Source organism: Drosophila nasuta, chromosome 2R (genome assembly GCF_023558535.2).
Source record: "Drosophila nasuta strain 15112-1781.00 chromosome 2R, ASM2355853v1, whole genome shotgun sequence".
Lineage (NCBI taxonomy): Eukaryota > Metazoa > Arthropoda > Insecta > Diptera > Drosophilidae > Drosophila > Drosophila nasuta.
The window spans coordinates 16,195,343-16,206,921 of NC_083456.1; the positions used below are offsets into that span (position 1 = coordinate 16,195,343).

The following is an 11,579-nucleotide window of genomic DNA, read 5'->3' on the forward strand; positions in this document are numbered from 1 at the left end:
CAGTTGAGTGTCCTGGCAGCCGCAGTGGCAATGAAAGTTTTCAAACCAATATTTGTGCGAGCCCAAAGCTGGGCCAGCAGGATGCCAACAGGCAGCAGGCAGGCAGGCAGGGAGTAGGTAGGCAACAACAACAGCAACAACAACAACAATGCCGGGGCAGCCAGCTAAAATAAATCTGTTTGCCAAACAGTTATTGCTCTTGTTTCTGTGCTCCGCCCACAGTCGAGGAGGCAGCAAGCAGGAGAAGCAAGCAGCTTCGTTCTGCCTGGCAATATGTGCGCTCATTTTATGCCTTCACTTGGCAACCGCTCAATAATTGCCAATGCCTAGCTGGTCACTCGAGTGGGCTTCTCTCTCTCTCCTTCTCTCTCTCTCTTTCTCTAACGTTGTGGGGCTCAGGTGGTGCAAGACTTTCTATAAATTCAATGCAAGCGATTATGCAAGTTAGCCAGAGTTACAGAGCCAGAGGCACAGGCTCACAAGATTCGACTAAATGAAATTCAATATGTGTAATAAATGGCATCCATCTCTGCAGCTGCAGACAAACGTTGCTGCTTTAAAATCACACCAACTTACACTCTCAATATATCCTTGAGGGTTCTCCTCTCTTAGTTGCTTTTTCATAAATATGCTAGCGAAAAGGACATTCATTCGTTCAACTAAACTAAGCTCTGGCTACTTTTATGTATTCCATTTGCATTTGCTGGCAATATCAATAATCGATTGCAAATCGAAGCAAACATCAATTGTTCCACAGTTTATGATTGGCAAATCTTAGTAAATCAATATGCCCCTTTGCTACTAGGTGCATTGCACCGCATACGCATGGTTTGTTTGTGTGCGGCATGTGGCATGCCCCCGCGCCCCCTTTGGCTGAGCATTGATTAAAGTGCTTCGTTTGCAAATTTATGTTCCAAATATTAACCGAATTGCTCCCCGAGGAACACTCCCGCAAAAGCACAAAAAACTTTTGGCAGCACACAAAACAAAAACAAAAAAAAGCGAAAGCAAAAGAGGCCGAGCAACTTTTTTAACAGTTTTTGGATTTTGGAATACAAATTATGTTAGTAATCTCCATTTATTGACATGTTGCCACCAGCCCAACAGCAGGTACAATATATATATTACACACATGTGTGTATGTATGTATGTATGTACGTATATACTAGGAGCGTGTGAGGACTGCTTAAGTGGAACCTTTATGCATGGGGTTCAAGTGGGGCAACCTTTGTTTCTCGACCGAGGGTCCCCAAGCAGCAGCAGCAGCATCAGGAGCAACAGCAGCAGCTTATCACTCGTCATGAATATATGAAAATTGCTCTTATTTAGTGCATTTAGTCAAGTAGGCTGTTGAAACGCTTTTGCGACTGACGCAAAAGTTAAATTAAGTTTTTCAAGAATTTCCCAATTGCGTACAGATTGCTTAGGATCAAGAGTTGTCAACAGATTTGTAACAATTCAAAAATGAAAGGAATTGAGTGGAGTTGATCCGGAAAACAAGTTTTTATATTACCTTTAGAGACAAAGGTGAGTAAAGCATTTATTTGAGCTACTAGTAGTTAAAATTCATTATTCTTAAAGTTTTAATCTATTTTTATCTAAAATCATCATCGTTGGAATTCGCAATGAATTCGGAATTTATAATTTGCTATTTATAATTATTATTGTTTGTTGTTATTATTATATTGTGTCTGAAATAGTATTTTCAGTTTCAACTGTTCAATCACTTTTTAATAAATAAAACATAAAAAAATGTACGAAATACGTTAACAATTTTTTTAACAAATTAAAAACACTTTTAAAAATAATAATCATATATGTAAACATTTTGTCGACGAAATAAATTTGTAGAAAGAAAATGCATCTCGAATATAAACAATTTTTTATGACCCATTTTTTGAAAATACATATATGATAATTAAAATTAATTTGCATTATAAGATAAATAGTCTGTTTGATATTATTCATATAAAAAATGTTGTCATTCAGAACAATTAAGAGAGCAATTTGCAAATCTATATACATACATACATATATTCAATTCCATATATTTTAAATAATTTATTACAATTCATCCTATGGGAATACAGTAAAAATATCTTAATGCACAAAGATGAATTATTCGTTCATGCATACATAGCATAAACTTCTTAACATATGTATTAATATATATTGTATATGTTTATGTATGTATGCATGTATGACTGTGTGTACACAACAATACTCTCAATACTCAGGAATTATAATCAATGCCGAGTATGCCAACACATGGGCTGCCTGCATTAAGAGAGCGGCAATCTGCCGCAATTGCTAAGAGATTTCCACCACTGGCAAAACAAATACAAGAGCGAGAGAGAGCGTGTGCTAGCCTACGAATTGAGAGAGAACGTAAGCACCGTCAACATCTGACTGACACAGGCGAATAACGATTTTGAGGCGAATTCATTTTCAGTCGTATTGCCGACGCATTGAGATTGGTTTTTTTGTGTGCGGCAAATTGCTAGCTGCTAAATGTAATGCGAAAATCAGCAGATTAAATGTAAAAATATCAACAATAAATAAGAAATCCAATGTATTCATAAGGAATGTGATCTAACACTTATGGACGACAACAACAAAAACAACGTGGACTTTAATTACGCGTGAACAGTTGGCAGAAAATCATCTAAAAGAAATTGGTAAGACCAAAAGTGATTATCGTTTGGCATGCACATGGACACACACACATGCATATAGACTCACTTAAACATATGCAGGTACAACAATATGTACAGTGTACATAACTCTGCATGCCTGTGGCTGTGTCTGTATAACAAATGGTCGTAGTGTTCAATTGTTTTTATCTTGTATACAATATTTGCAGTTGCACATCGCACAACAAAAACAACAACAACAAAGAGACGAGACAGAGAAAAGCGAATGGGAGAAAACGCAGTGCATGATTCGTTGGTCCGCTAAGAGCAGCAAAAGCGTGAAATCGTAAACGAGCATCAAAGCGGAAGCTGAAAAACTAAAACAAAAACTATTTTCTACCAAAGTGAACTTATGCTGCTCTCTTCTAGTATGTATAAGCAGTAAATCGACGCCCTGGTGAGTACTACGCCGCGTCCCGTCAATTTCTTTCTTTCAACGAATGCGGCACTCGTTAATTTGGTTTCTTAACGAAACAACCATTTTGATTGCTTCGATCAAACTGCTGTTGTACATGCTATATTTTTCGATCTATTTTTATCGTTATCTTTATTCATAATTACCTCTTTTTGCAGTGAAGTTTGCCTGCCACATGGATAGCAGTGACGACGACGACAGCGCCAAGTCGATACCGCGTCCCATCTATGAAGCCACGTCCGCCATTGACAGCCCCCCGCCGCATCTTCTGCTGTCGTCGGCTGGCCATGACATGGAACAACAAGCTGCGCCTCTCAAGCGTTCGAAGTATGTGGTCAGTTCGCCACCTGGTTCCGCTAACGGCGGCAGCAACTCGTCCAGCTCGAATGCTTGGCCAGCGGCAACGACAACAGCTGCTGTTGTTGGCCATGCCTCCCTTACCATGAAGATCACCAAGGTCTCCACGACGCCACAACCACAACAACAACAGATGAGTGAACTGAAACCCGCTAACACATCGACGCCCAAGGACAGGCGAGTGCCCAAGGAGATGATTGCATTGCAGCGTTCACACAATGAGTCCAAGGTGCTCACCGGCTACGTGTCCGATGGATTGAAGCTCAAGCGACGCAAGTCTCGAGCAGTTGCCGCACAGCTCATAAAGCAGTCGGTAGGAGGACTTTCGAATACACTGCCCGCCGAAGCGGAGAGTCCAGAGCGAGCCGGCAGGATGCAGATGGCGTTAAAGCGCAGCAAGAGCATTCCGGCACCTATGTGCGATTCGGATACGGAGTGGCAAGAAGATTCAGAGTTGAAGAAGGTGGGCAAGAAGAAGACGCTGAAAAAGAAACGCAACTATTCGGTGGCCTACGACGATATGGGCTACTGTGTACTGGGCCGCGACCAGCTGAGTGTGAGCGAGGAAAGCAATAGTAATCCGGCCAGGCGCAGCTTTGTAGATGGCATAAGAGAACGCTTTCGCAGTCGTAGCAAAACCGTTTCGCGCAGCAGCGAGGAGCATCAACCACGTCGCGGCAATCTGCGCTCCGAGAACGAGGAATTTGCTCGGAAACATAACGCGTTTCTCGATCGAGTGATCAACGATACTTTAGATGGACCAGCGACGCAGCTGGCAGAAGCGGATAGCGTCGAAAGACGCACCAGTTCAACGGCTGACACGGATGCCAACATCTCCATGTATTCGGACATCAGTGAGGCGAAGACACAGAATGCCAGCGAAGAGATTGAGCAGCGACTCGACGAACGTTGGCAGCCGCCACCCAGAGTATGTGTTATCGATATCATACACATACTATCGATATATTAATCGGTATTTCTGTTTGTAGGTTGGCTGGGATCCGTTCTGCTGGAAATGTCGCGACTGCGGCAAACTGATGCCATGCTCCAAATGCCTGCGTTCCTATCACTCATTTTGTGTGCGTCCTGCATCGACAAAGTTCGATGACAGCTGGAAGTGCCCGGAGTGTGTGCTCATCGAAAGCGCCCCCAAGCGGTAAAAAGGGCAACTAGCATTATGTTTGCTTCGCATAGATTGTAAAGCTCCTTTGTGCATTGCAGGTCACGACGTAGCGACGTATCCGGGGATCTGCTCAGCCAACTGCTCTCCTTTGCGCTTGAGCGCATGAAACTTGTGCGTGGGGTGAGTAAAGTACTTCCAACAAACAGACAATTCTAGTATAAGTACTTTTATATGTACATCCACATACATATGTATGTGCATGTACGAAGGTACATACTATATCCCGATCGTGATTCTCATTATCTGTTAGTTCGCATTCATTTCGAAAATCACGCGAAATTATTTGCGCACACACAGCAATAATAAATCGCAAATACAGTGAATGCACATACACTTGCAAAGCATTTGCATACGTGTACATGTGTGTACAGCAATTGTCTTCAGTTGACGCTCTCCATTTCCACCTACATACGTGGCGTGCTCTCTCGCTCGTTGTCGCTCTCTTTAGGCGATGACGAAGCGCTGTATGTGTAGACACCTGAAAATGTCCCGCACTCGTTCTCGTTGCTTTTTCTGCACCTCCCCCGTACTACTTCCCTGTACATTATTGAATGTGCTACTGATAGACAATACTAAAGTTAGCTAATTAGATCTCCACCAACACGTGTGCTGTACAGCTGATTAACCGAGTTAAGTTAATTGTAGTTATCAGCTCATTTGTGAGTGAATTAAATGGCTTCTACATATTCAGACGTCGTACAGAATACAGCGAATTTTGGAAATAATGTTTACAACTTATGAGCACACATTTAATTTTACTTTGTGTGCTTTTCTTTCTGCACATTCTTACACATCTTAATGGAAGCTTGAGATATTATTTGGGGCATTTGTTTTCCCACTCGTAAATGGGCACAATATTATGCTTAAACATGAAACAGAAGCTCCTGCTCTCTCTCATTCTCTCTGTCTGTATCTCTAGTCTGTGGTTAGCTGAGAAACCCATAAAGAATCTAATTAATGCCACTTTTCCGTTTTGTTCGTTAAATATGCTTAAAATGTGCGAGGAATTAATTAATTAATTTAATGTTACTGCCTTCGGTCGTCACATCGCTAGCGAAGAGCGTTAAAAACAATTACAAAGTCCAAGCCACAGCCAAATGGACAAGCAATTCAACACACAAATGTACATACACATACATATGTATATATGTACATATGTAGGAACTTATATAACAGTGTAATGCATAAGCACATGTTTACACGGACATAAACATTCATTCATCAGTGCAATCGCACGCACAGACAAACCTAACGAAATACCCAGCGGGCGTATATCGCAATTTATACGATAGGTTAACTAAATTCACAACCAGTTATATTACACTTGTAATGCAACTTCAAAACATTGAAAAATGTCTTCGATTGAAATATGTAGATGGTCTTATAAAATTTTCAATACTTAAAGTTTCTTTTATACATTTTCTACCATCAATAATGTTGCGCGTTTCCCTCGTGCATCATTAATTTTTCATCAGTTGCATCGCCCTGTTTCGCAAGCACTTCGCGATACTATCGCCTGAACTTCGCTTGTTGGTCCGCTGGGTATGTGCATATGTAAAATGTGTGATTGGAATGGCAACAGGAAGAAAAACCACGCAAAATAGAGAAGAAGAAGAAAGAAGAAAATAATTCAACATCAGCCGCAACGCAACAACGGCACCATGATGTTGTTAGTGGTGGCGGAGAGAAGACGTCGCGGCGGCGACGTCGAATGGCGCAATTTTATTTGCCTCTACCGTTGCTGCTTCTGATTCTGCTTCGTGCGCTTTGTAATTTGAGGTTAGACACGCTCACACACTGAGACACTTAGGTGTGAGTACATACATACTGACATTTTGCTGCTCTTCCTCTACCTCTTTGTCGTCTTATTCATATTGTTGTTGTTGTGCCAAGTATTTTACCGCTCTTCGCTGCGACGTGTCTACTATTGTTGTTTTGCCTGTCAAACTTGTTTGTTTACTATAGAATTGGCACGACTCTCTTCGCCGCGCTCTTTAACGGCGAATTCGCCAATTGGACTCCCAGCTGCTACAAATAAATACTTATGTGATTGGCGCTCTTTTTTCATATTGTTTTTCTTTTATTTTATTTTTTATCACAGGTTCACAAACTGCGAGCGCCGCAGGAAGTGCTGCCGGAAAACTACAAAAAATTCTTTGCGAATCCGGTGAGCTTCGAAAGTTTATCCGAGCGCATCAAGAGTCGAGCCTTTAACAGCTCCGATGAGTTTCTCAGCGAGGTCAAGTGGATACAGCACAATACCCTCATTTTGGACACTGGTGGTGAGTGTTGTCAGTAATCAGATTATCCCCATGTTAAGACAACGTTTCTCTCTCTTTAATAGATGTGAAGGCAGAACAAGCCTCCAAAGCGGTGGTGAAGATTTGTCGACAGGAGGCCAATGAGATTGATACGTGCGCAGAGTGCTATTTGAATGCCAACTCGAGTGATGAATGGTTCGTCAAGGTGTGCACACATCCGCATCTGTTGCTCTGGGCTAAGCTGAAAGGCTTTCCCTATTGGCCAGCCAAGGCTATGGGCAATGGCCCTAATGCTGTGGTCAATGTGCGATTCTTTGGCAAACACGATCGTGCCAATGTGCCGGTAAAGGATTGCTTTTTGTATTGTGCCCAGGATCCTAATACACAGACAAGTCGCCGGTCGGCGCGAGATTTGGCCGAATGCATTCGCGAGGTAGAAGTACACATTGAACATATCAAGAGTAAAATTGGCAGCTTTAATTATGCACCCTATCGCAAACCCTATGATCCGCTAGAAGAGCAACAGCAGCTGGAGGAAATGATGCCTGGCGTCACCGATGATCTGAACAAACATTTGGAACCGGCTAACAAGACGCCGCTGCAGTTTCTCATTCGAAAGACTGCTGGCGACAAGCTCTCCATTGTCAAGAAGACAAAGGCAACCGAGTCAGGTAATGAATCAGATCCATCTGGTAGTCCCATCAAGAAATCCACGCAGGAAACTGACTCACCGCCACCGCCACCATCGCAAGTAGCAACCAGTGAGTCACCCAAGGCCAAGAGCAGCAACTATGAGGTTATACCAAGAGTTGGCGATGCACTAAGAGAGTCTCGCGGTTGCACAGTGGTGCTGAAACGCAAATCCCTCGGAACATGCAAGACCTCAGCCAAGCTGATGTGCTTGCCCTCCTCAGACATTATTGCAACCAGCAGCATCAAGCGCAAACATTCCCAGAGCGATGCCAGCAGCGAGACGAGTCAACAGGGCCCAACAATGGAGCAAAAGCGACGTACTAAGCATGCCAGAAAGCAGGTGCAAGAGGATTCGGCAGCTGTGGAACCAGAAGAGCTTGCCAAACAACCTAAAGATGAAAAAGAGTCCGACACGGAGTCCCAAAAACCAGACTTGGAACAAGCAGCTGCTGAAGCAAGTCCTGCAGTTGTCTCGGTGGTGGAATTGGTTAGACGACGTCAAGGTGTGACCATTACAAAGATTCCTCGAGAGCAGCAACAAGCGGCAACAATTGCAACAGCAGCAGAAACATCACCAGTTGCTACAGCAACAACATTATTAACAGCGCCCCCACCATCAGCAGGAGTAACATCATCTCCAGCAACAGCAGCTACATCAACATCATCTCCAAGAGTAGCAACATCGAAGCCAGTGGAACCAACTTTGGATGAAACGGTAGCCAAGCAGCGTGCTGTGGAGCGACAACAGCAACAGCTCATAAGCAAAGTTGTACCCTTTGTGGAGATCAAAAAAGAAGTCTTATCAGAGGCAGAAGATAGCGAGGAAACAACTCCGGCAACAGAACCATTATCGGCCACAGAGGAATTACAGCAAGCGATGCAGCAACGAGCACTGCAACTGGAGCAGCAGCAACAAGCACTGCAACTGGAGCAGCAGCAACAAGCACTGAAACTACAGCAGCAGCAACAAGCACTGCAATTGCAGCAGCAACAGCAACAAGCACTGCAATTGCAGCAGCAGCAACAAGCACTGCAGCTGGAGCAGCAACAGCAACAGCAACCTGAGCCTGCAACATCAACAGTTCCTGAAGCAAATGCGACACCTGTGGCCACAGAACCAACGGAGCCCGCAAAGTCAGCTTCATCGACAGCAGCTGCGCCAACTGAAGCTGCAAGTGAAGTTCCCGCTGGCATTAAGATAAAGGAGGAAGTGCTAAGCGAAGATGAAATGGAAACGGAACAAGGTGCGTACAGCAGAAATGCACCAACGATGCCGCCACCGCCATTGCCCAACCGTGCTGAGGCAGCCTTAACTGTTTCCAACGCCGCTGGCGATAGTTTCGTGCGCTTTGTAGGTGACACAACCATTCAGCGATTGAGCCAGAAGCAGTCGCCAAAATCGTCAGAGTCAAGCAAGCGCAATGCCTTGCGCGGTGTGCCACATGGTCCATTGCCTGCCTCAGCGATGTCGCCCTCACAGACACCACCTTCAGCTTCACCATCGCCATCGCCGTCGTCGTCTCCCTCGCCAAAGCAGGCAAACAATAGTCAACGACCCACACCGCAAGCATCACCCAAGGCGCAATCACAGAAATCGCCAGTGGCACAACAGCTTCGTGTGAAGAGCGACAAATCCCTGGGCTCCACAACATCGCCACCTCCACCGCCGCCACAGTCAGCCACAACAAGTCTGCTAAAGTCAAATATGGTGGTCATACCCATGGAACCGCGCAGCAGCAATGGTGGCAACAGCAACTGTCTCAGCAGCAGTGCTGGCAGCAGCAGCAATCTCAGCAATTCCAATCTCATGACAATACCTGTACCGCCCCTGCGTGCGGTATCCAAGAATACCCTGCAGACGACAGCAGCAATGCCAACGGTTCCTTTACCACCACCAGCGCCAGCTCCGCCGCCTGCGTATGCGAACAACGCGTTGCTACCGCCGCCGCTGGCCGGACTCACCACATCGACGCCAACGACGGCGCCTGCAGCCACGATAAGAACTGCAGCAAATGCTGAACCTGGTGGTTTGTTAGCCAGTGCTCTAAATGGTTTACCCAGTGATACATTGGTAAGCGAGTCGCCGGTATGTGAGCCCATAACGCCAGGCGTGGCCACCGCTTTCAGTGAGCTGGTGCTGCGCTCTGGTCCGCCCAAGCTGACGGCACGTCCCACAGGTCCGCTGCAGTCCGACGGCTCCAACATCTATCCGTCGCAATCTGGACCACTTTCGACGCGTCTAAAGGAGAATGCGCACAAGGTGAGTATGTAGACATCGTCGAAAAGTTGAAGCTTATTAATATGTATGTTCTTTCAACGCAGATCACAGACTACTTCATTTCCGTCATCGAAGACACGTTGAGTGATTTGGCTGGCGGTGAACCAAGTGTGCTGCAGGCACGCATCGCTGGCTTGACATTGGAAAACGAGCGCATCAAGCAGCACTACGAGCGTCAATTAGCTGATATGCAACGTTCCACGGATTTGATGATTTCCGAGATGCGCAAGACCATCGAGCAAGAGAACAAGCGTGTGCTCAGTGAGCTGCGTCAGCAGAGCACGGTCGAACGCATGCGTGCTGTGGAGGATGCCAAAAAGAAGCAATGGTGCGCCAATTGCATGCGTGAGGCTCAACTCTATTGCTGCTGGAATACCTCCTATTGTGACTATCCCTGCCAGCAAATGCACTGGCAACGTCATTCGGCCAGCTGTGGCCAAGCGGCCACGTTGCAAGCGCAGTCCACGGCTCAGCAGCAACAACAACAGCAGCAGCAATCGCAGGTGCCGCCATCGATGCATGCAGAGACACCGCGTGGCAAGCAAAAGACTGTCGCCAACAATGCAACAAGTCCTGGTCAGCAGATGAATAGAACGCAAGGGATAAATGTCGCTCCTAGCGGCAGCAAGAAGTGGTCGACGCATCAGTCGATGATTTCGCTAGTCAATCCGCCGCCGCCCAGCACTGAGGTGCTCAAGCTTCCCAACAACACGTTTCTGCGTCCCGTCTCGTTACCCACAACAGTGCCGTCGCCCAGCAACAACAATATTGTATCGCCCGTTACACTCATAACGCCTTCAAACTCATCACAAATTGGCAACAACCTCATGTCTGGGCAACGCAACAATTTGAACTACGCGTCCAAGCAGACGCAGCCAATTCCTGTGCAGCGTTACAATATACCTGTAAGCATCAACTAACATACTTAACTTAATCTATGCATATTAAGTAATCCACTTTATATATTAGTTACCCATCACTGTAAGCAATGCTGGCTCATTCGGTCTAATATCGGAGCAGCATCATAAGCAGGTTCCAAAGCCAACAGGTCGCAACTCGACAAAGAACAACAATCGTATGCGCAACATTCAGCCGAACAGTCAGCTAAGCAACAACAGCAACAACAATAATGCACAGACCATGCGTCACAATCAAATTAATCACGTTTTTCCACAGTAAGCTTAACTTGGTTCAAAAAATTAAGAATATGTATTAAAATGCTTTGTATTGCAGATGAAGGACTCCTTGTGACGGAAACTGTAAATTAGTATGAAAGGCAAACTAAAAACTAAATTAAGCTTAATTGGTTCACATATGTAGCTTGTAAACATAATTTATGTCAAACCATAAGATGGACTTATGACTATACCTATTTTTATCATATTTAAGCTTTTGCTAAGAAACTCATTTCAACCATTTGTACATTCATTCAGTGTATCTAACCCATCAACATACTTATGTACGTGTAGATAAGGAGTAGCTCTAAGCAGTAACAATGAAGACCTAATTTCAACGATCAGCAAAACAATAATAAAATGTAACTTTTAAAAATATTTCATACGATCCTTTGAATACATGTCCTTTAAAATGCGACGAGATATAGCAAAGTTATAGCTTATTTTTAGTCATAACTCATGCAAATTCTTAAGGATGTAGTCAGGACATACCTTTTTGTAATCGTAGTAACCAGGACTATCGA

At 44.6% G+C, this 11,579-nt stretch overlaps 1 protein-coding gene across 2 annotated transcripts; it reads left to right on the forward strand.

The window, feature by feature from the left end:
* Positions 1–2,443: 2,443 nt before the first annotated feature.
* Positions 2,444–11,434, forward strand: LOC132784653 (MYND-type zinc finger-containing chromatin reader Zmynd8). Of its 2 annotated transcripts, none has more exons than XM_060790411.1 (10): positions 2,444–2,678; positions 2,864–3,090; positions 3,267–4,393; positions 4,455–4,621; positions 4,687–4,768; positions 6,750–6,930; positions 6,993–9,862; positions 9,925–10,785; positions 10,850–11,055; positions 11,114–11,434. In XM_060790411.1, the coding sequence occupies exons 3-10, from the start codon at positions 3,284–3,286 to the stop codon at positions 11,115–11,117; spliced, it is 5,481 nt and encodes a 1,826-aa protein (XP_060646394.1). In that variant the 5' UTR covers positions 2,444–2,678; positions 2,864–3,090; positions 3,267–3,283; the 3' UTR covers positions 11,118–11,434. The 2 variants fall into 2 exon arrangements, with proteins under 2 accessions (XP_060646394.1, XP_060646395.1); XM_060790412.1 differs by having other exon boundaries at positions 3,272–4,393.
* Positions 11,435–11,579: the final 145 nt, after the last annotated feature.

What these genes read in the sequence shown, in the direction of transcription:
- LOC132784653 (XM_060790411.1), top strand. Translation starts at nt 3,284, where the DNA reads ATGGATAGCAGTGACGACGACGACAGCGCCAAGTCGATACCGCGTCCC. An exon ending in GTTGGCAGCCGCCACCCAGA is followed by an intron (nt 4,394 to 4,454) that starts GTATGTGTTATC and finishes TTCTGTTTGTAG; the next exon opens with GTTGGCTGGGATCCGTTCTG. An exon ending in TGCAGCGTTACAATATACCT is followed by an intron (nt 10,786 to 10,849) that starts GTAAGCATCAAC and finishes TTTATATATTAG; the next exon opens with TTACCCATCACTGTAAGCAA.